The sequence below is a fragment of the Vulpes lagopus genome, chromosome 12 (genome assembly GCF_018345385.1).
Source record: "Vulpes lagopus strain Blue_001 chromosome 12, ASM1834538v1, whole genome shotgun sequence".
In the NCBI taxonomy this organism is placed as follows: domain Eukaryota; kingdom Metazoa; phylum Chordata; class Mammalia; order Carnivora; family Canidae; genus Vulpes; species Vulpes lagopus.
In genome coordinates, this window is record NC_054835.1 from 4,828,928 (window position 1) to 4,856,640 (window position 27,713).

The following is a 27,713-nucleotide window of genomic DNA, read 5'->3' on the forward strand; positions in this document are numbered from 1 at the left end:
GCGGCGGCGGCGGCGGAGGGGGCGCCGCGGGCGGGCGATGTGAGCGCGGCGCTCTCGGCAGGTGAGGCGCGCCGGTCGGGGGCGGCGGGCGGCGGGCGTGGGGCCGGCGGGGCCGGCGGGGCCGGGGGCAGCCCTCGGCCGCTGTCCGGCTCCCTCTGGGCGCGGCGGGGCGGGCGCCTCCGCGCCTGGTCAGTCCGGCGGGCCGGCGGGTGGGCGGGCGGCGCGGGCTGGAGCGAGGCCGGGCGGGGTCGGGAGGCCCGGGCGGCCCGGGCACCTGCTCTGGCCAGGCGCGCGCCGCGGAGGGGCCAAGAGTGCTCGGCCCCGGGTCCGGGCGCCGCCGGAGGGGCCGAGGGTCGCGCTCGGCCGGCTGCCCCGGGCTCCCCAGCCTCCGCCCCGGGCGTCTCGGGACCCCCTGCTTCCGGGCCCCTCGCCCCCAGCGGCGCTTCCCCCTTTGTACGGGGAGGCTGGATGGTTGAGTGCCCTGGAGAGCTTGGCCGGGCCGCGGGGTCGGCCCTGCTGGTGGCCGCAGCCGAGCCCCTGCCCCACGCCGCCGCCTTTCTCCATCCAGGTAAACAGGCGGCGGCGCGTCCTGCTGGCCCTGGACGTCTCCATGGTCACTCTCGCCCTCAGCCGCTCCTGCCATTACGGAGGGCCGGGCTGGGGTTGGCCTCCGGGTGTAAACAGTGGCTTCCTCGCTGGGCGGCTGTGCTTCGGGGCGGCACTAGTCGGGGAGTTGTCTTGACTCCCCGCAAGCTCTTCCGCAAGCTCTTCCACGTCGGGCCTCAGTTTCCCCATCTGATTAGTGAGGGCTTCAGATTCGCTCTCTAAAGACCCTTGCGGGTCTGTCACTCTGTGTGTGTCTGAAATTAAGGGCTGTCCCTGATTCAAAATATTGGGCAGTTTCACTGAAGACTTTTTGCAAATGTGGACTTTTTAGCCACTTAATACACTTGGTTTCAGACAGGCTTTAAAAATGATTCCCAGAAGCTTTTCTAAATCTTACCTTAATTATATTTCATCCCTTGCTTTTGTCCCTAGGAGTCATCAGTCACATCCCGCTGAGTTTTTGCATGCAGATTTTTTTTCGTTGTTTATATTTGCCCATTTTCTCTTTGTTCCTTAGTCCAGGCCCTCTTTGCTTCACATCTGGATTATTGCAACAGCTTCTTAGTTGGTCTGTGACTTCAGAAGTCCCCCGCCTCCCCCCTCCTTCCTTTATGCTAATGCCAAACTTAATATAGGAAGTCAAAAAAAGAGTGGAGTGCTTGCTTGATTATTAAATGTCAAGATGCTGTTCCATGTGGTAGGGGAAAGCAATGGAAGACACACAGCCTCCAGGCAGCTTTACACTGGGTGCTGAGACTTTACCTGTGAAAAGGTAGTTGATTGATGAGACGGGGCTGTGTGCTGTAGAATTAAGAGGAAGGAGAGATGGAGGTCACCAGAGGCTGAGTGGTCAGGGAAGGCTTAGTGAGGAGGTAGGATTTGAGCTGGCTGTTACAGGATGAGTAGGACTCAGATAGGAAAAGAAGAATCAGGCCCAGTGATCCAGTGGAGCTAGTGAATAGACCAGTCTCCTTGTAGAGAAGTGTTCCTAAAGGAAAGGGAATAGGACGAAAGATTGATTGGAGCTTGTTCCTGAAAGAATTTAACACTAGGCCAAAGTTGAAACTATTCTAAAGGGGGGTGGTAAGCAGCAGGAGACTAGGGGGTGGTTTGTGATAATTTGCAGGAAAGGAAAGGAGTTGGCTTGAAGGCTAGGAGATCAGCTAAGAGGCCGTGGCCTTGAGTAGTATCCTCTTGTCTGCCACACTGGGTCCAGCCATTGCCCACCCCCACTCTTCTTGGTTTGACCCCTCCTCACCTACTTGAACCTATTCCCTGCTTCTCGTTCTCCCATCTGTCCTCTGCAGAAGCAAGTTTATGACCGCCTCTAGGGCTTTGCTCCTGTTGTTCCCCCTTCTGAAGTGCTGGCCTCCTTTTTCTTCTCTGTGTAAATTCTCCATTTCACTTCCTTCAAGCCCCTGCTGAAGATATACTTCCTCCAGAGGGTGTTCCTTGACTGCCCTACCCCCATGCCTTTGTGGCACTCACAATCTAAAGCTCAGGATTCAGCATGTGTTCCTTGGTTATTGAACTTGTTCTTGTCCCAGCTGGAGTGGGTGTTTTTTTGAGGGCATTGTGTCTTAATACTTCTTGTGGAGCTCTGATGGTATCTAATACGGCAGCCAGATTTTTATAAGAGATATTCAGATACTTCACCTGATATTTGTTGGTACACTTTATTTATTTTTTAAAAAATTATTTTATTTTATTTTATTTATGATAGTCACACACAGAGAGAGAAAGAGAGAGGCAGAGACATAGGCAGAGGGAGAAGCAGGCTCCATGCACCGGGAGCCCGACGTGGGATTCAATCCCGGGACTCCAGGATCATGCCCTGGGCCAAAGGCAGGCACCAAACCGCTGCACCACCCAGGGTTCCCCATGTTGGTACACTTTAAAAAAATTTTTTTGATTCTCCTCCTTTTTAAAGGGGGCGTCTGTTATTATCAGCTTTCTCTGTTATATATCACTGATGCCCAATGCTGCCGTTCAAAGTGGATGTTTTCGGCTCTCACTCTTAGAGTACATAGCATAAAATGAATCTTTGGAAGATTAAAAGGTTTACTTTTGATTATGAGAGAGAAAAAAGTCACGTAATTCTTCTGTTGGAGACTGTGGGGAAAGAACTGCCACTTTGGAGTCAGGCCTGGGTTTGAATCCCAACAAGGCTACTTACTAGTTCTGTGAACTTGGGCAATTTGTATGAAGTCTCAGAGCCTGTCTCCTCTATAGTGTGGAGATAATAAAATCCATCTCATAGGGTTGCTCTGAGTTTTAAAATGAAAAAAAAAAAAAGTATATGAAGGGAGGTAGCAGAGTTTGCAACTCATATTAACTGCTTAGTACATTTTCATCACCACCACCAGCTCATCAGGTATAAATTTATCAAGGTGGAGAGATGAGATGTGGATTTCTATGTGTCTCTGTATCCTTCCAGCTGAAGCACTTGTTGAAAATGTCCGTATCCTGAATCCAGAATACGATCGTTATGTTTTCTTTCCATTCGTTTTCATGTTACTTTAAATTCTGCTTCATGTTTTTCAAATTTCTTAATTATGTCCATTTAATGTTTTATAGCTGACTGCTGAATTTAGCTTAGTGAAGGTCATCAGCTGAATGCAGTTTAATATCTAATGGTTATTTTCTGGTTGATATTGATGGCATGGAAAACCTCACAGAAGAAAGTGATTCAAGGTGAGCTTTTCTAACCCTTCTGTTCTAAGAGGTAGGACTTAAGGTTCCCAGCCAGGCTCAGGGCCCCAGAAATGCCAGCAGTAAAGCAGAGGAGATGCCACTTCTTGACATTTTTGAGTTCTTGGTCTTAAGAAAGCTTACTCATTCCTTTACCTGAAACCTACCTTTCTCATTTGGGGTGAATTCATGAAACATCCATTTGACCACTTCACAGACAGAGGTAAAGAGATGTTTTCAGACATAGTGGACACCTTGCAGAGAAATGGCTGCAAACTACTCAAAGTACAGCACAGTGTAAACCCTTAACTATCTTTGTGTCGGTGTGATGATACATCCTTAAATGAGAATTTTCTTCTCACTCAAAGTTGATCAGTAAGAGTCCAGCACCAGTGAAAACCCTGCATCTCACCAGTGTGCCTGGATTAAAGTCTTACAGGAGGTAAGAATTCCCACTTAGGACTGACAAATCTAGGTTCAAATCCTGGCTCTGACAGTCATTAGTGACCTTGGGAAAGGTTCTTCATCTCAGTTTGTTTCCTTATCTGTGGAATGGGGATAGTTGCCCTATCTGTGTCAGAGTGTTGTCATGAAGGTTCAGTGAATAGGTAAAGTGCTTACTTAGCATAGAGTACACAGTAGGAATGTAACTGGTAATCCTTAACATTACAGGTGAGGTTAAAGAGGCCATCCCTACCCCACCAGGACAGCTCAGAAGAAGATTCTGATGTTTTTCATAGACTGGAAGACAAACTCCACTGTCAAACCAAACTGTACTCTCAGAATTAGTGTAACTGAGCAGACTTGGAGAATGTTAACGCCTTGGTAGGAAATCTAACAGTTTGGATAAAAATGTTCTTTCAGGCTCACATGAATTAATGCAGTAAGAACTCTAGACTTGTTTTCTTTTAAATTAGGATGAGTGCTTCATGAATATCCATCACGGAATGCCATTTTATTTATTTTTTTCGTGCATTGGGTTTTAGCAGCACCAGAATGTTTTATGCAGCCCTGGTGTTATTCGGCTGCTGCTTTCTAAAGGATTAGATTGTAATTCATGACAGCTCAAGTTTAGTTTTGATCTAGACCCAGGCAGAAATACCTAGAAAAGTTATTTTTATATAGTTGTTACTGCTGTTACCATGCCTGCTGTCCCTAGTGCTTCCATCTGTGGTCTTTTTCATGACTTTTTGTGTGGAATGGAAATTAGAGATCCTAGGTCTTCAGTGCCTCATAGAGTTGTGGCTCTGGTATCAGCAAGTGACAGAATCCAGCAGGTGCAGCTCTGGGTTTGGAATCGTGAGCATCTTGATTGAGAATAATGGGTACCTCCTGGTGCCTTAAATGACTTCCAGATTTGTAACCTTGATTTTCTTTTCTTTTATTAGAAGTGTCACTGGGTATTTTTAAACGAAGCAGAGCAAATTAGAGTGTTTAATGGGTTAGATGGGAATGAGCCACCTTGCTAGATTGTGCCTGCTGGAAAGGATGGCCCTACACCTCTTGGGTCTTCAGCAGGAGGAGTTGAGAGCTGAGGGTGTAGCGATGGTGGCATCTGAGGATTTTGAGCCACCAGCTTGGTTCAGGTTGAGTCAGCTGACGTGTGCTGAGAGCCTCTCTCTCTGCCAGACACAATGCTGGGCTCTGGGCACACGGTCCCTGCCCTCAGCTCACTGCCGAGGGTGTGTGCTCAGCAGCACATTGGCGATTGCTTAGATTTTATGCTTGCGCTTCTGTTCGAGTTGTCTTTATGGGGAAACACTTCCAGGGCTTTCCCCAAGAATGTTGTAAAGGGGTTTGCAAGGCCCGTGTGCATGTTTGCCCAGATGGCATTGAAGTGTCCCTTCTTTCATCTTTAGGCTCTCTTCAGAATGGATTAGCAATGCAGGGAGATGTAACTAGTCTCCACTCTGGTTTCCATTGTTCAGTGTCCTTACAGCTTAAAAAAAGGCACAATGCCAAATTTTATTGATGAAATGTTGTGCTAAGTGTGGGTGTTACATTGTTCTTGTGACCATGTCACAGTACCTCTCTTACAGGAGCAGACAGCAAAACTCTGCTGCTCTCAGCTAAGCTTTTTTCTCTCTTCTCTCTCATTTTACCAGATCAGTGCTCAGTACAGTCGTTTGATTACTCCCAAATCGGCATCTGATGTTTCTGTACAGCACCCCACACACACACTCGCAACCTCTTACTACCCGTCAGACAGCTCTACACAGATGCCCAGTGGGCAACCCAGACACCCCTTATCTGAGGCTGAACTCACTTGCCTCCTAGCATGGATAGCGTCCTGCAGTCTCCAGGTCCTATGGAGTCCTTCTTTGAACTCATGTTCAGGTCGGTGGCTGCCAGAATTGATTTGTTGGAGTTTTCTCATCTAGTATTCAAGGCCCTCCACGTTCTGATGGTGGTTCTCCTCTTTGCCCCGTCACCCCTGGAACCTGAGCCCCAGCCACTCCTCCAGACACCACATGTTTCCCTCCTTTATTCCCCGCTCCTGACATTCCTTTCTGTTCTACTTAAAATGCAGAGCCGTGTTTACCTATTACTAACACCAGGAAGCTTTCCTTTGTTCTATTTTGATTTTTAAAAAAATCTCTTTTGGTCAAAAGTGATCAGTCTTGTCATTGCTCCTCATAGTTCTTTGTTTCTGCCTCTCTAAATTGTCTACTTGATATACTCGTTATCCACTTGCAGCCTTTCTCTAGATTGTTTGGTTTACAAAATTATATATTTTTCGGAAGACTCTTACACATATCTTAAAAATACTTTTGGTGAGAATAATACAGCTATGTGGTAGAACATTCAAGAAGTATAAAGTGAAGCCTGTTTCCCTTCCCCCTCCCAGTCCTTAGTCCTCATTCCCAAAGTCACTGACTTTTATAGTTTCATGTGATTCTTTCCAGAGTTGATACAGCAGTGGATATTTATTCTCTCAAGAAAAATACATGAAAAGAATTCCATATATGCATACATATTGTTCCTTATCATGCTGGTTTGGGCTAAATACTAGAACCCTTTTATAATGAAGCATAATTGATCTATCTGTCCTTTCAGTGGCTGTGTAGGGTTTCATTGTTGATTTTTGTTGTTTCTTTGAGCGAGTCTCTCTCTCTCTCTCTCTCTCTCTTTTTTTTTTAAGATTTTATTTATTTATTCATGAGAGATACAGAGAGAAAGAGGCAGAGACACAGGCAGAGGGAGAAGCAAGCTCCCCACAAGGAGCCTGATGTGGGACTTGATCCTGGACCCCAGGATCACGCCCTGAGCCGAAGGCAGACGCTCAACCGCTGAGCCACCCAGGCGTCCCTGAGCCAGTCTCCTCTTGATGGAATTTTGAAGTTCCCCTTTTCTCTCTCTTTCTATTTTTTTGCTACAGCAAATAAAAATGCTTAGTGGGCCTCCTTGTTACATGTGTCCTAACATACTTTTATAAGGGCTATCTATTTGTAGGATCAATTCTTAGCAGTTGATGGTGGACCAAATAATAAATGCCTTGTGCTTTTGCATGTTGATTGATCTGACCAGGTTATCCCTCAGGATTACACTTACCAGTTCTTTATAAATATGTGCAAATCTGATGGGTCAAAAAACAAGTAAAAAAAAAAAAATCTGATGGGTCACAACTGGTAGCTCATTTTTTCTTTCCCTAAATTCACATGTGTTTAGTCATGAATGAAGCTAAACATCTTTTCATGTGTTTTATTGCTATTTGTCTTTTCTTTTTCTCTGAAATGTTAATTCCTTTGCCCCTTCTTCCATAGGATTTTCTGTGTCATCCCAATCTGATTGATTGGCAATATAAATTAAGGAATTTGGAAAGTAGCCCATTGTCAGATGCATGTGTATTTTTCCTTGGTATGTCATTCACTTCTGGTTTTTGCAAAGGGTATTTTTCAGTTCTTTGTTGTCAGATGTCTTCGTCTTGCCCTTTGTGGCTTCTGGGATTTCTGTCATGCTTGGAAAGACCTTTATTTCATTATTATAAATAAATTCATCCATGCTTTTTTTCAGTTAATTTTTGATGATAATCAAGTCTTATAAAAATACTGTCATAAGAACATACCAGGACCCTCTTTCCATTCCCTGGTGCTAAGAAATCAGTGAATAGGCAACACCTTTGAAAACTCATGTTGCTTCCCTTACCCGCTCTTTCTTTCCTGTGAGCCTCTAGGGTTGTTCGGTGTGAGGGCAGTCATTACCTTTTCAATCTTTTGCTTAAACTCAGTGGAAGGAGCAGGGTGAAAGGAGGAGCAAAGTATGATTAACTGGTGTATCTGTTCACACCCCTGTCAGGATCAGTCCAGTCTACTGGAGACTGTTACTTTGCTGTCTTTGCAAAGTGACCTTTTTATTCTTAAAGCTCCTTCAGGGGAGCCTGGGTGGCTCAGTTGGTTGAGCATCTGCTTTTAGTCGGGTAGTCGTCCCAGGGTCATGGGATTGAGCCCCGCACGGGCCCTCTGCTCAGCAGCTGTCTGCTTCTCCCTCTCCCTCTGTGATGTCTCTCACTTTTGCTTTCCCTCAAATAAATAAAATCTTAAAAAAAATAAATAAATAAAGCTCCTTTAGGTAAAATGCATTTGTTAGTGAGCTTTGAAACCCTGATTAGGGGTAAGTTTCCCATGTTTGTTGGATTTCAGAACAGGGTCTTGTCCTGTCCACACACGCATGGGTGTGGTGAGACATTCTGTAGCTTTTTTGGGTGGGATCTTGAAGAGATTTCAAGCAGCTTTGCTAACTAAGCCTTGTTGAGTATGGTCTTGCATCAGATTTTAGTTTTCTTTTCAGAGTACGCATGCATGTTTATCCCTAGGACCCGTCTCCTGACCTCAGGTCTGTGGGTGGAGCATCACAGGCTGACCTGGACATAGGTTGTACAGTGTGGCCCTCCCCCGTGGCTCGTGCACAGAGTGCCTCATTGTGGCGACCTCCCCCGTTCTCTGGTCACCCGGTCTGCCTTCACTCCCCGGCTTGGGTCCGTGTTCTTCCTGAACCTGCTCCTTCTCCATTCCTCGTGATTCTGCCCTGCCCCTGGTCTGCGCTGGCCTTGTCCTCACTGCTGTCCTCGGTGCTTGATCAGCCCTGGGTCGCAGTCTGCTCTGGCTTTGGAACACCAGTCTCAGTGCTGCTTAGAATTTTGTTGAACTTGGGCTAAACCTGTCTTGGTAGCATCTGCTCTGTGACTTCCACCTTTAAACACCAAAAGGACCAGTTACTTGAGCCTCAGAGTAGTGGTTTCTAATTAATTGAGGCTGTAGCATGAAGATAGGTGTTTAAGGAGTTGGAATCAGCCAGGGTCAGCAGCTCAGATGGGGAGAAGTATGCAGATGAAGGGCATACTGTATCTTAGCTGCAGGGCCACCTGGGACCTTTTTTTTTTTTTTTTTCTGCTCAAAGCCCTTACCTCTCTTGGAGATTCTGATCTAGGAAGAGGCTGCTGTCATAAATTCCTAGAGCTGCCATTGTTCAGTCACAGGGTCATGCATTTGTAATTTTGATGGATATTAATAAAATACCCCTCACTCAGCCTTCTCCATCCCCTTCCTCTTCATAGAAGCAGTAGGAGCCCATGCAGCAATGGGGGAATGTTTACCACTTGTCCCTGTCTCTTTCCCTGGCCACCATGCTAGAGTAGGAATGTAACCTGGGACAAGCTTTCTTATCCTCAGCTCTTCCTGACTTCTGGTCCTGCTATTCCCCACGGGCAAATTAGACAAGGATCAGGAGTTCTAGTGTAGGAAGTCTAGATGGGCAGATTTTGCACTGGTATTGAGAAAGTTAGCCTCTTGGAATCTCAGTTTCCTCATTTCTAAAGGGGGGGGTACCTCCCTCTGTGGGGAGGGCAAGAGGATTCAGAGAAATAATGCATATAAGTCCTTTATGACATGCCTCGCCCATATCATTCAGTCAATATCAGTTATTGATGATGATGGTGATAATGGGCTTTTCCAAGTAAGGGAGAGGTCTAAAGGATGTGGGAGGTGGCAGTGACCCCCTTTTACAGTTGCTGAGGCTAGTGGTAGGGGGTGGCTGGCCACAGGATGAAGGGGACCAGTGTCAGGACTGCCCACCTCAGAGATGGTCCTTCCCAGAACCCGCTGAGACCAGTGGCAGCAGTGTCATCAGCTGACCTTGGCAGAGGCTGTGTGTGAGGTGAAAGCTGCTTCCAGGGGTGTTCAGATATTCTCCCATTAAAAAAAATTGGCAGAGCAGGAAGTGTATGTGTCCATTGGTTGAGTGAGCAGAACACTGTGAAGAGGTTGAGCAGCTGACAACTTGAACCTTCCAGCAGCCCGCTGCAACTACATCCTTACCGTGTATGTTTTTTTAGAGGTATTTCGTGTTCTTATCCGGAGTGTAATCTTTACAAACAAACAAACAGAAAAACTATTAAGTATTAATGGAAAAAAAGTATTAATGGTATTGAAGAAAAATGTCCAGCTGATATATGCATGTTTTTTAAAAATTCAAAAATAGCAATGGAAATGTCTGGTTTGGGGATGGCTTCTTGCTTAAGTTAATGTGACAGATCTGTGATCAATCTGCTGAGTTAAAGAGTACTGATTCTGCTGTATTTAGTGAGAGGAATAATCAAATTCATTATTGTCTTGCGAAGCAGCTGCAAACTTTGTCTAGATAGAAAACTAATATATAAATCACTTCTCTGCATTATGAATTGAATGAATTTCATTCCCACATCTCTCTGAGTTGGAAGGAATCTATGTTAAGCCTGTATCAAACTGTGAGACTGGGAATCTTATTCATCTTTGAAATCCCTTTGGTTTGTGCATGCAGAAGATTGAAACTGAATGAGTATTTCCTATAAATGTAGAAAATAATTTAAATTCCCAGTCAGTATGCCATTTAGTGATTGCAATTAAATATAATATTTGCAGCAAATAAGACAAAAGGCTAATTTCCTTAATTTCCAAAGAGCTCTGACAATTCAATAAAAAGTGCAAATAGAGGTAAAGGATATGAACGGCAGTTCAAAGACAAACTTAGACAAATTGCCATTAAATGTGAGAAAAGATGATCAGCCTCACTTATAATTAAATAAAAGCACTTCAAAACCATGAGATGCCATTTTAAACTGATCAGTCTGGCAAAACTGAAAAAGTGTAATGCTGATTATTGGCAGTTCTGAGGGGAACAGGGACATCATGAGCTGTTGGTGGGGGTAGCTGCTGCCGCCTTTGGGACACAATTGGCATGATCAGTGGAAATGAAACCATGATTCTAGCAAAGTCTTCAGCTTGGAGGAAATACCATGGCTATTTAAATTTTTTCCTGTTTGAGGTATCAATTGGGACCTGGTTAAATAAGTACATTTATATGGCTGTGGAAAGATTTTAAGGTGTATTAAATACATTAAATTAAAAAAGGAGGTGTAGAACAGTTTATGCTGATATGTGTTTGTAATTTTCTCTGAAAGAACACAGAAAACTCTTAACAGTGATTATCTTTGGGAATAGGAACTGGGGAAGAGCTTTGCTACTTGTTTTTTATTTTCTTTCCTAGGATTTAAGTTTGTGTGCATGTATTTTGTTTTAAAGATCAAATTAATGCAACGTTGATCTAAGTTAGGTGTAGGCCCACTGACATTCTGTGCAGAGGAGGAATCAAGACCTTCAAGAAACCAGTGAGTAGCCCATGTTGGGAAATTGCTGATCTAGAGGAGTGGAGGCTCCTGTTTGAACTTGATTGTCTCTTGAAGAGGTTCCGACTTGCTTTACCTCTGGACCGCTAGACCTGATATCAGGTCATTGGGTGTAGAACTTGTGATTCATGATGCCTTTTGCTCCATTCAGCTTGGTAACGTGCCTAGGACTGAAGTTACCTGCAAAATCCCTGTGTGTCAGACTTGTAGAAGCCTCTTACTCTGGAGTGTTGCTTATTAGCAGCTTCAGGCAGAGGGCTTTGAATCTCGTTGTCACGGCCAGAAGGAGGTGTTAATGTAAAGGAGAAGAGAGTGAAGCACTTCCTTTCTCATTTACAGAAAACTGGAATCCCTCTCTTAGGTGTTAATCATGATCTTTGGTTTTTCTCTCCAGTGATTTTCTTTCAAGTGTAGCTCTCTACTTTTCTTCTGAGAAGATAAAGAGCCACGCAGAGGAGGAAGCCTCACCTCAGAGCTAGTTTCGGTTAGTTGTAGACTATTTCAGAAATGCTTCATTGTTTTTTCTTTTCTACTGGTTTTTGCCCAGAACTCTGCACCTTTCAAAAGCCTAAGCCCACGTTCCTTTTGCCCCTTAATTCCCAAAGCCACTATTTGCACACCTTTGTGTCATGCCAGGCAGTATCTGTGTTTCTAGAAGGCAGTCTGGTGTAGTTAGGACCACGACCTCTCCACTCAGACTAAGTTCATCTTTTAACTGTGGGACCTTTGGCAGTGTCTTGACTGCTTTTCCTCAGTTTCTTCATCTATAAAATAGGAACAATCGTAGTATTTCCTTCATGGAATTGGTAAAAGGATCAAATTAATATATATGTTTAGCACAGAGTCAGTACTCATTATATGTTGGCTTTTATATACATTCAGTGCATGAATTTCCCTCATTTAATCATGATAGCAGTTGTGTTGGGCAGTAGTTCTTTTGAGACCTTTTCTAGGTAGGAAATCAAAGTTAACCAACTTGTCCAAGACCACATGGCTGTTTAAATGTTCATTAGTACTATTATTATCAGGAAGTGGCATATTCAGGATTCATAGCCGAGTCTACCTTCAAAGCCAGTTCTCTTTGTTACACCATGCTGTCCCCCTAAAAAAATGTCTACTACAGTTAACCTTGATTACTGTGGGCCAAACAGCCACTGTGCTGAGTATTTCCTACTTCTTTTTATTAAGATTGACTGATTGACGGAAAAGGACAAACATTATATGGTCTCATTAATTTGGGGAATATAAAAATTAGTGAAAGGGAATAAGGGAAAGAAGTAAAAATATCAGTGAGGGTGACAAAACATGAGAGACACCTAACTCTGGGAAATGAACAAGAGGTAGTGGAAAGGGAGGTGGACAGGGGGTTGGGATGACTGGGTGATGGGCATTGAGGGGGGCACTTGGTGGGATGAGCACTGGGTGTTAGGCTAAATGTAGGCAAATTGAACTCCGATAAAAAAATTTAAAAAAAAAGATTGATTGATTTGAGAGAGGGAGAGAGTGGGCATGTGTGTATGCATGTATACGTGTGTGCTCGGGAAGGGCAGAGGGAGAGGGACAGAGTCCCAAGTGGACTCTTTGTTGAGCCTGAAGGGGGAGGCTTGCTCTCAGGATCCAAAACCAAGAGTTGGATGCTTAACTGACTGCACCCCTAGTGCTTTATAGTTCTGCATACTTGTATTTTATAACAAGCCACAAGGCAGTGACTGTTATTCCCATTTTCAAGATAAGAAAACTGAGACTTGGAAAGTTTATGAAGTACCTCACCCAAGATTTACAAGTGGAAAGCAGGTGCCATTTCAACCCAGATCTGACTCCAGATTCGTGCCTCTGACAATTTTATTATGATCTTTTCTGACCTTTAAAAAACTGGATGACGGGGGCACCTGGGCGGCTCAGTCGGTTAAGCAGCTAACCCCAGCTCAGGTCATGATCTCCGGTTCCTAGGGTGGAACCCTGCCTTGGGCTTCCTGCTCAGCAGGGAGTCTGCTTCTCTCTCTCCTTCTCATGCTCTTTCTTTCTCTCTCTCCCTCAAATAAATAAAATCTTAAACAAAATAAAAACTGGGGCTGAAGCATCCTGAATTTTTTTAGATGTTACTTATTTTTAATTACATATTCAGATAGTTTAGAAGTGTGTCTAAAAAGATTCATTGAAAGCTAGTAGGGCTTCCAACTACCTTGGCCCCATCCCAGAGGCAGTAGAGATTATTTGTTTTTGTGCATCATTCCAGAAATAGTCTGCATATTGACACAGCAGTGTGTGTGTGTGTGTGTTTTCATGGTGCTTTATACAAACAACACGTATACCGTTCTGCATCTCACCCTTTTCCTTCAGCAGTATATACCATGGTGATTATATCATGTCAGTATGAAAAGAGCTTCCTTATTTGTTTTTACTGGTTGTATAATGGTCTTAATTATGGACGTTCCATACGTTATTAGCCATGCTCCTCTTGATGAGCATCTAGTTGTTCTGAATCTTTTGTCCAGTGCTGTAGTAAGTTCCAAGGGCTAAAGTTCCTTGGTCCTAGGGGGACATGCATTTGTAATTTCAGTGGACGTCACTAAAATGCCCTCCAGAGTATTTGCCCATTTTACAACCCACCAGCAGTGTCTGTCAAATTATCATTTGACAGGGATTTTAAGGTTTTATTTTATTTTATTTTATTATTTTATTATTTTATTATTTTATTTTATTATTTTATTTTATTTTATTTATTTTATTTATTTTATTATTTTATTTTATTTATTTTATTTTATTTTATTTTTTTATTATTTTTGTCATTCCAAGCAATAAATGTTCACTGTTGGAAGTGTGGAAAGTACAAAGAAGAAAGTGAAAACATTTTTTTTTTAAAAGATTTTATTTATTTATTCATGAGAGACACACAGAGAGGGAGAGAGGCAGAGACATAGGCAGAGGGAGAAGCAAGCTCCATGCAGGGAGCCTGACATGGGACTCGATCCCCGGTCTTCAGGATCACGCCCTGGACTGAAGGCGGCGCTAAACCGCTGAGCCACCGGGGCTGCCCTGAAAACATTTTTAGTCTTACATTAATTCTGTATATATATCTCAGCATTATATATGTTTAATATCTGTATATACATACATAATTTTGGAAGTATCCTGCTTTTGTTGTTACCTAATTTTTTTTTTTAAAGATTCTATTTATTTATTCATGAGAGATACAGAGAGAGAGAGAGAGAAGCAGAGACACAGGCAGAGGGAGAAGCAGGCTCCACGCAGGGAGCCTGATGCGGGACTCGATCCCGGGTCTCCAGGATCATGCCCTGGGCTGAAGACAGGTGCTAAACCGCTGCTGAGCCACCCAGGGATCCCCTACCTAATTTTTTTTAACAGCTTTAACTGAAGTATAGCTTATATATCATAGAATTTGATCATCTTAATATAATTCAGTGATTTTTAGTAAATTTATAACGTTGCACAGCTATTACCAAAACCCACTCTTAGACCATTTCTGTCATCCATAAAGATCCCTTGTGCTCATTTGCAATTGATTTGTTACCTGTTTTTTTGCCATGTTATTAAATATTCATTCAGCAGATATATTTTTTAAATTGTATTTATTTATTCATGAGAGACACACAGAGAGAGAGAGAGGCAGAGACACAGGCAGAGGGAAAAGCAGGCTCCCTGCTGGGAACCTGATGCAGGATTCAATCCCAGAACCCGGGAATCAACCTGAGCCAAAGGCAGATGTTTAACTGATGAGTCACCCGGGTGCCCTTCATTCAGCAAATATTTATTGAGTGTCTACTATGTGCCAGGCAATAATCTGAATGATAGCTAATGAAACAAAAATCCTTGCCCTCTTGGAGCTTGCATTTTGTGAAGCTAACTTTGTATTCTTCCTTAGCATCAGTTTATTTATTTATTTATTTATTTATTTATTTATTTATTTAGGTATTGGCTTAGCATCAGTTTAAATAATCACATAGTATTCAGCATATAGGTGTGGTATACTCTAATAATTCCAAAGAAGTTGGACTTTTCTATTGTTTTCATTGTCTAGCTATTGTAATTGAATATACTTATAAATTCTTGTGCCTATATCTCTGATAGTGCTGAGTCAAGAGAAATGCCTATCATCAGGTTTTTGTTATGTTTGCATACCAGGAGTAAATGAGACTACTGCAGTCCCTATAGCACTGCCAGCTGGGTATTTTATTTTATTTTATTTTATTTATTTTATTTTATTTATTTTATTTTATTTTATTTTATTTTTTTATTTTTTTATTTTATTTTATTTTATTTATTTTATTTATTTTATTTTATTTTATTTATTTTATTTTATTTTATTTTATTTTATTTTATATTTTATTTTATTTTATTTTATTTTATTTTATTTTATTTATGAGAGAGAGAGAGAGAGAGAGAGAGAGAAGCAGAGACACAGGCAGAGGGAGAAGCAGGCTCCATGTAGGGAGCCTGATGTAGGACTCGATCCTGGGTCTCCAGGATCAGGCCCTGGGCTGAAGGTGGCGCTAAACTGCTGAGCCACCTGGGCTGCCCATGCCAGCTGTGTTTGAATCTTGCCAATTTGAGAAAGAATTGTGTCTCATGTTAATTTTTGTTTGTTTGTTGATGTTTTTAAGCACTTTATGTTTCAAGACTAATTTCTTTTGAAGCATCTGTTCATAGCCTTTGCCCATTTTTCAATTGTTATATTTGCTTTTATTGATTTGTTAGAGTTTTATATTTCTTTGCCATATATGTTGTATTTCTTGTAACTTTTGTTCATTTGTTGGTCAAAAGCCATTTATTTAGTTGTATCAAAGTTCTTCTGTGGTTAAAACTCTGTTTTTTCCTCTGGTATCTGTCTTTGTGTGCTTAGTAAGACCTTCTCTAGAAGGTATCTTGGTCTGTGGTGGAAAAGGGATCTAACTTTATTATTACATATTCATATTATCCAAGCAACATCTATTTCAAAAATTCTTCCTTTCTCACTGATTGGAAATGGCCCACAGGGCCCATCCTGGTCTGCCTTCCATCTGCCTTGATGGCCCCCTGAGGCCTGTGTCCTCTGCCTTCCTCATTGTCCCAACTGTACCGCAGTTCTCTAATGCTTCTTTCCTTCCTGCTCAGGCTCTAGTCTCTTGGTGTGTGGCATTCTGTCTGTCTGGAGAACAGGACCATTCTCCTACAGCACCTCCCCACCCTCCATTATAAAAGATCTCCTAGCTCTTGTCATATTTTTTAACAAGAGAATGATAGCCCACCTGAACCCATAGTGCCTGGCACATAGAAGACCGACTTAGAGGGAATGAATTATGCAGTCATACATTTTGATATCTTTATGTTTGGCTGGTTTTTTTGTTGTTTTTTTCTAAATTGTCTTTAGTATTTATTCTTCTAGATCTTCACTGTCCAGTGTGGTAGCCACTGGCCACATATAGCTAGTGAACACTTGAAATGTGGTTATTCCAAATTAAGATGTGCTATAAATGTAAAATACACATCAGATTTCAAAGAGTTAGTATGAAAAAAGAATGTGAAATGTCTCGTTAATAATTTCCTAACGTTGGGACATGTAGGTGGCAGTCGGTGGTTGAGCGTCTGCCTTCAGCTCAGATCATGATCCTGGGGTCCTAGGATCGAGTCCTGCAACAGGCTCCCCACAGGGAGCCTGCTTCTCCCTCTGCCTATGTCTCTGCTTTAGTCAGTGTCTCTCATGAATAAATAAATAAAAATCTTTAAAATAAAAAAATATAAAAAATAACTTTCTAACATTGATTATATGTTGATAATGTTTTAAATAGGTTAAGTAAAAATGTATAAAATTTTAATTTTTTGTTATTAATGCAGCTGCTAGAAAACATTACACATATGGTTGGTGCTGTATTTCTGTTGGACAGCAGCATTCTAGATGAATTTCAAAATCATTTTGTGAACTTACTAAGTACTTCATTGGGTTGCATTATAGTCATAACTTAATTTGGAGGGAGAGTGTCCAGTTTATCGGATCTTTCAGAAGTGTAATATGTATCTTCACTTATACATGGTTTGTCCTTATAAAGTGTTAGTTTTCTTCTTGTAGATCCTATTTTTTTTAATCCTCCTGGTATTTATAGCTTCTGTTACTGTTGTCGGTTGTACTTGTCGTTATCTTACCTAACTGGTTTTTTATGTACAATAATTTTTGAAATGCTCCATTTGCTAGTTCCTGCTTCTAAACAGATTTGTTCCAGTGAGTACCTTGTGTTTTCTGTGTAAATAATCCTATCTGCCTTGAATAGTAATTTTACCTCTTCTCTTCTAATGGCTCTGTGCCTTAATTTTCTCTTGTCTGTGGCTTTGGCTAGAACTTCCAGAACAATGTTAAGTAAGAGAAGAGATGGGCAGACAACCTGTGTCCTCCCGGGGACTAAATGGGAATGCCTCTATGAAAGTATTTACCAGAGTACGCACCAGGGAACACTAATTCTTGGGAATATTTACATGTGTACCTTGAGAGAAGAGTCACATGCTTAAATGAGTGTGCAAACAGCTGAGTTAAATAGAATTCTTGTTTGCAGGACTTTTCAGGTGGGTTATTATGCTAATATATTGTTTAATCTCTAGGAGATTGGGATATTGAGTCTAGTGCATGGGCTTGTGTGCTACTAAATACAGTTTGGGAAATGCAGATACAATGTTTCCTTTCTAAGGATGATGTTGCCATTGATTTGCAGTAGGTACTGTTTATTAAGAAAATATTCTCTTCCTATTTTTCTCTTACTTTGAAAAGGCATTTCACTTTCTAAAATCCACATTTAGTGTAGTTTTGATTTGGCCATATGGTTTTTCTCCTTTGATTTACTGCTGTGGCAGATTATATTTATATATTTCCTAACATGTAGCCATCCTTACATTTGGTCACAGTATATTATTCTTTTAATAGGTTATATTTCTTAGTATTTCCTTCAGGACTTTAAAATATATTTACTTAGGTAAAGTTGGCATTCGTCTTCTTTATCCTGTTCACCATCTTCTGGTATCAGATTTAGGCCATATAAATTGAGATGCTTTAAATTTTTTTTTTTTTTAAGATGCTTTAAATGTTTTAACATGCATCTAAAACAGTGTGAACGGCCTGAAGATCACTTATGCTTTGGCACTTCTGTTTTTTATTTAATTCTGCCAATTTATGTTATTCTAAAAATATGTCCATTCCATACAGATTTCAAATTGATTTCAGTCATAAATCTAGGATAAATAAGGGCACAGTATTCCTCCTTAACTAAAATGTTTTAACTCAAATTCTGACATGATAAAAAAAAATTCTGGTGTAATCTAGTCACACTAACTGGTTGATCCTTTGCTACAAGAGTCAGATATATTTATTTATTTTATTTTTTTATTTTTAAAAATTTTTATTTAATTATTCATGACAGAGAGAGAGAGAGACAGGCAGAGGGAGAAGCAAGCTCCGTGCAGGAGCCCCACGTGGGACTCAATCCCTGGCCTCTAGGATCACACCCCGGGCTGAAGGCGGCGCTAAACCGCTGGGCCACTGGGGCTGCTCAAGAGTCAGATTTAATTGCACGTTGTTGTGTCTTATAATTTTAAAATTTTTCTCTGCAATTATGCTGTTCTATATTAATAACTTTTTGCTTTCTTTGGGTTTGATTGTTTCTTTTCTGACCTCTTCGATGATTTCATTTATTTTTATACTTTGTTGTTTAATAATAAAAACGTCTAAAGCACTGACTTCCCCTGTTAAAATTTGTTGTTTCAAAATCCTCAATATTTCGAAAAATTTCAAATATATAGAAAAGTTAGATTTTACAGTAAACACCTGAATGCACCCATCATACACACTATGCTTGTTAACACATTACTATGTTTGCTTTATCATCTATCTGTCCATCTCTTTTTTTTGGATTCATTCTCAAGTAAGTTGAAGATATAAGTAAACTTTACTCCTAAGCCCTTCTTGCTACAGATTTGATATGAGTTCGTTCCTTTTCTTTCTTTCTTTCTTTCTTTCTTTCTTTCTTTCTTTCTTTCTTTCTTTCTTCCTTCCTTCCTTCCTTCCTTCCTTCCTTCCTTCCTTCCTTCCTTCCTTCCTTCCTTCCTTCCTCCTTCCTTCCTTCCTTCCTTCCTTCCTTCCTTCCTTCCTTCCTTCCTTTCTTTCTTTCGATTTTATTTATTTGAGAGAGAGAGAACAAGTTGTGGGGGAGGAGCAGAGGGAGAGGGAGAAACATTCCCCACTGAGCAGGGAGCCCAATGTGGGGCTCAATCCTGGACTCCAGGATCTTGACTTGAGCTGAAGGCAGATGCTTAAACAACCGAGCCACCGAGGCACCCCAGAATTTTCTTTTTTACTAAATAGTTTTATTCCTTTTTGACTTTCTCTTTGATTCTGTGCTTATTCAGAAGGTGCTTAAATTTCTCTTGGTTGCATTTTAAGCACTAAAATATAATTGTTAGATCTGATTTTGTTGTGTTTTGGTTAGAGTGCAGCTGGGCTGTATACCCTTTCTGGGTTGTGAGTGCTTCAGTGCTGTGGGTTCTTGGCAAGGGCTGCCAGCCTTTCCTAGGTATGCCCAGGCTGTGAGCACTGGTGAATGGTGATATGTCTATCACTCTTGTTGCTCATCCTATCTAAGACTCTTTGCTGGAAGAGTCAGCTGCCTACCCAAAAGGATATAAAGGTGTACAGAACCAAAGGGGGAAAAATGCACATCAGGACAGCAACTCAGATTCTAAACTAAAGAGTTTAGCTCCATTCAGTGTGTCCAGTGTGCTCTCTGCTTGAAAAACACCAATTGGAAACCTACAAGTAAGGCAGAACAATTTTTAGATGAGTTTGCATATTTTTTTTTTTACAAAGTACTCCAAATCCTCAGCAGTAAGTGAAATATCAGGGAAATACGTTTCCTAAAAGGATACCAGATTCTCAGTGAGCTGAAAAGGCCCTACTATATAACGTTATGATTTTGATAAAGATGAATGTTAGGCCATTGGGGCACTAGGCTGATTGATTTTTAGGTTATCTGACTTTAGGTGAATTAACCAAGACGTGAAAGACTGAAAATGAGTAAGAGGAAGAATGCTCAGGTTGACCCTCGGAGGTGAGCGCAGTAGCTGCAGTGGTGGTGGTGGTGTTTTTGCGAGCTTGTGTTTATGCCACTTGTACTTGGTGAGGAGTCACTGGTGAATTATGAAACTCTCTCTTTCTGCAGATTACGCTTCATGTCAGTAGAAATGGACAGCAGCAGTTTTATTCAGTTTGATGTGCCCGAGTACAGCAGCACTGTTCTGAGCCAGCTAAACGAACTCCGCCTGCAAGGAAAACTATGTGACATCATTGTCCACATTCAGGGTCAGCCATTCCGAGCCCACAAAGCAGTCCTCGCTGCCAGCTCCCCCTATTTCCGGGACCATTCAGCATTAAGTACCATGAGTGGCTTGTCAATATCCGTGATTAAAAATCCCAATGTGTTTGAGCAGTTGCTTTCATTTTGTTACACTGGAAGAATGTCCTTGCAGCTGAAGGATGTTGTCAGTTTTCTGACTGCAGCCAGCTTTCTTCAGATGCAGTGTGTCATTGACAAGTGCACGCAGATCCTGGAGAGCATACATTCAAAAATCAGTGTTGGAGATGTTGATTCTGTTACTGTTGGCGCTGAGGAGGCAACAGAGAGCCGTAATGGAGTTAAGGACAGCAGCTTCTTTGCCAACCCTGTTGAGATCTCGCCCCCATATTGCTCTCAGGGACGGCAGCCCACCACGAGCAGTGATCTTCGGATGGAGACAACGCCCAGCAAAGCTTTGCGCAGCCGCCTCCAGGAGGAAGGGCACTCAGACCGAGGGAGCAGTGGGAGCGTGTCCGAGTATGAGATTCAGATAGAGGGGGACCACGAGCAAGGAGACCTACTGGTGAGGGAGAGCCAGATCACAGAGGTGAAGGTGAAGATGGAGAAGTCTGACCGGCCCAGCTGTTCTGACAGCTCCTCCCTGGGGGATGACGGGTACCACACAGAGATGGTGGACGGAGAGCAAGTTGTAGCAGTGAATGTGGGGTCCTATGGTTCTGTGCTCCAGCATGCATACTCCTATTCCCAAGCGGCCTCGCAGCCAACTGGCGTGTCCGAAGCTTTTGGAAGTTTGAGTAACTCCAGCCCATCCAGATCCATGCTGAGTTGTTTTCGAGGAGGCCGCGCTCGCCAGAAGCGAGCTTTGTCTGTCCATCTGCACAGTGATCTGCAGGGCTTGGTGCAGGGTTCTGATAGCGAAGCAATGATGAATAACCCCGGGTATGAGAGCAGCCCCCGGGAGAGGAGTGCAAGAGGGCACTGGTACCCGTACAACGAGAGGTTGATCTGTATTTACTGTGGAAAGTCCTTCAACCAGAAAGGAAGCCTAGACAGGCACATGCGGCTCCATATGGGAATCACCCCCTTTGTGTGCAAGTTCTGCGGGAAGAAGTACACACGCAAGGACCAACTGGAGTACCACATCCGGGGCCACACCGATGACAAACCATTCCGCTGTGAGATCTGCGGCAAGTGCTTTCCATTCCAAGGTACCCTTAACCAGCACCTGCGGAAAAACCATCCCGGCGTAGCTGAAGTCAGGAGTCGCATCGAGTCCCCTGAGAGAACAGATGTGTACATGGAACAGAAACTAGAAAATGATGCGTCGGCCTCAGAGATGGCCCTAGATTCCCGGATGGAAATACACACAGTGTCCGATGCTCCTGATTAAGATGGTAACGAAATGCACCCAAACAAAGCACATTAATCAATGCATATTTGTGATTTGCTTTGTTGTAATCTTTGGTTTTCCCAACCATCTGGAAATCTCCCGGTCTCTTGGCAGTTTTTCTAAGGTTTCTGGAAGGAACACTTCTTTGTGTTTATCCTTTCCCCTGCCCTCCCTCTCCCAAGGAGCTCAAAGCATGAAGGGCAATGTATCCAGGGAAAACACAGGCTGACAGTATTCCTCTTTGGCTGAACTCTTAATCCAAAATCTGCCAGTGATTTAGCTCTGCCAACTGGTTGACCCTACATTCTCTGCCAAGAGGCATACTCTCTCGATGTGCGCACTGGCAACAGTGCATTTCCACGGAGAGGGACTAGAATGCCGTCAGCTGATACAAATGGGTAACCTTTTCTAATTTAAAATTACTTTTAGGGGGTAGTTAGACAATTTATATATATATATATAATAAAGCGATTATTATATATATAGTATATATACATTCTCAAATTTGATTTTATTCTGGTTGAGGTGAATGTAAGAGGAATATATAATTTAATACAATGTGAACAGGGCTTTTGACTCTGTCTCGTCCCTACCCGATGTTAGGGTTTTGTCCCTTTATTTCCCCTAACAAAAGAATGTTAATAGGTTTTCATATATATTAATCATTGTGTCCAAAAGCAAGCAAAGCAAATCACAGTGTTCGTAGCTCTGCTTCATAACAAGTACATAAACCAAATGCCATAAAATGTATTCAACTCTAGTTGGAAACCGTTTGGAATTTTTGTTCGTTGTCCAGTCAGTGAGCTGGATGACCCGTGGTGCTGACCTTTTTACATATTGTAGTGTTATATTAGCCAACCCCAAAGGAGCAGTGGTTTTCAATGTTTTTACTGGCCTACGAATCTACCTTCATTCCGTACTGTAGAAACATACATACCAGGTAACTAAATCGAATCACTCTACCATGAGTTAGTACTCGCACTAAGGGAAAGGGATTTGTAGTTCGGTCTACAAAATTCTCCAAGCAGTGTTGTGGGTTGTTTCTCTCTCTCTCTCTCTCTCTCTCTCTCTCTCTCTCTCTCTCTCTCTCTTTTTCAAACAGCTAGTTCAGGTGCACAGCAACTTTTTCTATGTGCAGTTCCCAGGGAAACTGCAGAACTTGGAATTTGTACTTTTTGTAAAGATATACTCTATGGGAATTGCAAGCAATATATCTTAGTATTGTGTGTGCTAACGAGAGCCTCAGTGGCTCCCCCACTCTCAGTGTTTCCTGCTTAAAGAAACCAACAGTCAAAAGGCCCTCTAAGATACTCTGTGTGTCACCAAATCTGTGTGTATCACCATTTTTTTGGTCACGTGGTGCTATTTTTATGTTCCGTATCTTTTAGGTCAGTATAGTTGTAGAAAATGTGAAATCTAATGGTAATAGTGATTTACAATTTTTTTTCCTCTCTTGCGTTATAGCTTGAAAAGAGACCTCAAAAGCATGTGCTGGCAAACACATTACTGTATGAAAACATACCTGAGTCCTATTTGAATAATGTTTTATTAGTACTTTAGGACATGTCTTCAGTTCTCTATTTTGTTTACCCGTGTGCTTCTAGTAAACAAAAACGGGCTTTTACGAGATGGCTCTGGTACTGTATACTCTGACACAGGGAATTCGTAAGCAATTGGATGATGAGTTTGTGCTGCAGGGCTCCCCACAGGATGTCAGCACTCCAGACTCTACTTGAGAATCTCGACTCTGCAATTTGCAGCTAGTATGTCTCCACAGGGGAACAGCACAAACACCAAAAAGAAAAACAGACACGAAAAGACCCACCTCAGAGGCTAGGAGTTATAGGAATACAAAAATAGACGTTTGCTGGTTTTCCATGCTTTTTTGGCTCTTAAAATACCAAGAATGGTGGGGGTCTGGGGTGGGGGCAGGGTGTTTTGGGGGAGGATTTTGCTTTGTTTTGTTATTTTGAGAAAAGAAAATCATTCAGGCCCTTGTGTGTGATAGCCCCCGGGGGTAGTAGCTGTGCGGTAGCATCTCTTTAGCACACAGGATCTATCTGTTCACGTGTGAACTGCTGCGCTACACATCAGTGTTACTACGTACAGATTACACTCTAATTCTGCTGCTCCCGAGGAGCAGCTTTTTGCTAAATCGGGTATATAAGTATGCCTTCTCCTGTCAAACTGCCTAAGTAAGGGGTGTGTTCTCTCCCTGAAGCACTTGCTCAACTCCTGTCAAAGCCGCGTGCCTCAAGGGGAGGCTGGACCCCAAGTGTTTACCCACTTAAATATGTTCTGGGGTTTCAGGTAAATGTTTGTAATTTTTTTCTTTACATGAAAAAGTTTGGTTTTGATTTTTCTTTTGAAGAATTAAATGCAAAAAATTTGTGTGGTGATACAAATTAAGTTTGTGACAAGAAATGCCCAAATCAAGGACATGCGAGGTCAGGCTCAGGGAAGGAACCTCCTTTTTCACTCAGGCTTGGAGCCTTCTGAGAGGTCTCCAGAGCATTCTGTGATAGATGAGACAAGTCAGGAGGAGAGAGCACTTGGGGCAGGTACCTCGAATATCCTGGTTCTTGTCACTGTGTCAGTTTTAACCTTATTTACATGGAGTTCTTTGTATTTGTCAATTTGTTTAACTGGTTTGAGTTTACCAAAGAGTGACTTATCCAAAATTGTCTTTGACAAAAATATACATTGCTTTGATTGTACAGTTCAGGTTCAAACATTGTAATGGGACTGTTAAAGGGGCAGAAAATTGATTGAGTTTCTCTCTAATAACCATGATTCCACATTGGCAAGTTCCACTTGCCTCCCATTCATGTTGCTAACACTTTACCCTTTCCACTGCTAGCAGTGTTAAGAATGAATTCTCAAGCCATAACCCAGTACTGTAAGGTTCCACAGGGCTTCGAGGAGGCAGCGCGTAGGCCAGCGCAGAGCTGGATGACCTCTCTGAGTGAGCACACCGTCGTGCTTCTCAGAGTGCGTGGCGGGTGAAAGGTTAACTCCATTCAGATCGGGCAGCAGCAATTAATTGTGCCTTGTCACATGAGGATGTGCCAGGAGGATTAACATGGCCACAGAACAGAAACATTCTCTCCCTGAAGGTCCCTTCACGTCTCCGCAGACGAAGTACGCTGTGTAACTCCTTAGAGCAAGTCTTTTTGGAAAGCAAAGTCCCTATCTCTGTACAGTTTTAGGTTAGATGTTTCATTTATAACAAATGCAAAAGTCAATTAAGATAGAAGTGATATGTGAAGAAATCTTTTACGGCAGAACATATCCTGAATTCATATAGGTCTGTTCATAATTGAGTCTCTTCTTGAGCTACCTTTTCCAATACGTAGACAATGTGAAGACAGTGACGGCGTCCTTTCCTCTGGGTGTTTCACCTGTTACTACAAACTGTGAAAACAAAGAATTTTATACTTTTACTAATGTTTGTGGTTTTAAACAGTTATTTTCATTCTAATCCGTTCTCTCCCCTCTAATTTCTACTAAAGCTGTAAATACATTTAGAAATTATATTTGTAAATACAGCATATGAAGACAAGTTAATTTTTTTGGTCAGTGGAAAGCCTCCCAATTGGCTCTGCCTTTGTAGTTTTGTTTTTTTGGTTCGTTTGCGTGTGTGTGTGCGTGCGTGCGTGTGTGTGTGCATGCATGTTTAACAGCAGAAAGGATACTGTCGGTTCACTGTTAAGCAGAATATACTGTAGAACTAAATTGATAATTTTCCAGCTTCCAGAGCATGAGTAGATGTCTTTTCTCATGATAGCAGTTATAACCAAGTCTTTGTTTTTTCCTTAGCCCAGACCATAGGCCTGCATATTTTTGCGTGTGTTTTTGTTTTTACTTTTATTTTTCCAGCCTAGACTCTAGGAAGAACCTGCAGGAACACAAAACAAGGGCTGGGGTGGGGGGGTGGGGGATGGGAATCATCTACGTGAATGAGCTTTACTTTAAAGAAATCAATGTATTTTATTTTAACAACTTTTTCTATTAGTTACTGTGATTTTTGTTGTTGTCTATGTTATTGTTAAATTCTGTAATGGTTTCCTGTGAAGCCTCCACTGAAAGGGACTCAAATATGCAACACCTAAACTATTTTCCAAGGGCACATGCCCCTTGAATGGTGCTTCTAGACTGGTCAGGGTTATTTATTAAATTTTATATATGAAAGTATTGGGGAATTATGTAAATTCTTTATATGAAACTAGTTCATAAATCATAGATTTCATATTACTCAGTGCAACTGAACTGAAGGTTCAGAAGAGTCATTCACATTGTTCCAAATTTGTAATGGTTGTCACACGTCACGTATGTCTTCTTCAGTAAGTGCCAGAGTGTTTCCACTGTTTCTGCCCAGTGCTCGACTAATTGGCCCGGAAGAGGACCTTGTTTTCCCTGGTTCCCCTCTGGGCCTGGCACAGACAGGGCTACTGTAGTTCTTGATCAAGTCCTGGAGTGAGCCCTGCTGCAGATTCGGTAACCAGACCTCTTGCTGCCCCTCAGTGACAAGTATGCTGTGAATTCAACCTTTGGACTTGCTGCCCAAGCCTTTGGTTGCTGCCCTGACTATAGTAAGAGGTAAACTTACCTGGTTTCTTTGAGAATGACCATTTTCCTAATGTGAAAACCATCTCTCTCACCACTTTTATTAGTAGGGCTAACATTTTTTTCCGTTATAAATGGTTGAGCAATTTGAATGACTTAACACAGTGTCATTATCTTGCAATATAAACTGGTAACCTCACAAGCCCACACTTCATCACCATATGAAGTAAATGAAGCTAGCTAAGCGGATGCTGTATCAACTAGTAACTTGCCATTAAGGATTATTTTATAGCATGAATTTAAGACTATTTATTCAAATGATATTTTACTCTTGTATTCATTTTGTTTTAGATTTGTGACATGAATATTTCAGTGCTGCTTAATTTTGTTCTGAATTCTTGTTTCTTGCTTGTAAATGGCTTTTTTATGGTATAAAGTCAATGGAAATTGCTGTTTGTAAATAAAAATGCTGCTAGAGCAAATGTGCTATGGTTTCCCTCTGTGTTTGCCCCTCCTGGCCTCTATGAGCTCCACTGGCTCTACAGAGGTCTGCTGTGTCATAATTTCTGTAACTGCTGCTTTTGAGAGGTGAGGATTTCATAAGAAGCCCTTGTGCCACCATGGTGCTGGGAAGGCAAGAAAGAAGCAGGTGTATTTCCATATACCTCTCTCTACCGTGGCGAAGACCGATTGTCAGGGGCTCCCGTGTGCTGCCATTCTCCCCTAGAACGAATCGCTGGTGACCCAGGTCCTCACTGGCCTGCAGAAGCACCCCGCCTTGGGTCCCTTGAATGTGCCGTGCTCACACCTGCCACAAAGCACAGAGCTGTATGCTGCATTGTGTCTGCCATCTCCAACTGTCTTCTCCCCATTAGCCAGTTAACTTGACTTCAGACTTCAGTGGAGGCCTTTTCTGCCCGGGAGCCCTTGCCTACAGCAGCAGCAGGTCCCTTTTACCTAACGCGTATTTCAGCTGGTAGTTGTATACTGATGAGTGGGATTGTTTGGTCAATGTGTCTCCCTCTATCCTGTAAGCTTCTTAACAGCAGGGATCCAGGACTATCTCCCTCACCTGTATATCCTTAGCACAAGACCTGGCACTGCACCAGTAAGGATTTAACGAATGAGCAAATGCATGTATTCTGGGAGGTTTGAGCGGGGCATCGTGGCTGGGAATCAGGCTGGGATTAAATTTGGCTCCTAGTCTGCTGGAGCAGCCTCACTCCTTGCTACTTTACTGTAAAACAAGGCCTCCCTTCTCAGCAGGGCTCCTCTTCCATCAGGTGGGCAGTGAGATGGCCCTCAGTGTGAAAGCTCCAAGTAGGGACCAGCTTCAGGGACTAGCTGGGGATGAGGGAGGGAAGGGGACGCCCAAAGCACTCAAGGGCACGATGGAGAATGCATCAACTTCAAGTCTGGAGGTCTGGCTTCCAGCCATGCCTGTGCCTGACCCTGATCTTAAGCAGGTCCC

At 42.4% G+C, this 27,713-nt stretch overlaps 1 protein-coding gene across 1 annotated transcript; it reads left to right on the top strand.

The window, feature by feature from the left end:
- Nucleotides 1-26,724, top strand: ZBTB34 (zinc finger and BTB domain containing 34). The gene is made up of 2 exons (XM_041726529.1): nucleotides 1-61; nucleotides 20,152-26,724. Exon 2 carries the CDS (start codon nucleotides 20,162-20,164, stop codon nucleotides 21,674-21,676), a length of 1,515 nt encoding a protein of 504 aa, XP_041582463.1. The 5' UTR covers nucleotides 1-61; nucleotides 20,152-20,161; the 3' UTR covers nucleotides 21,677-26,724.
- Nucleotides 26,725-27,713: the final 989 nt, after the last annotated feature.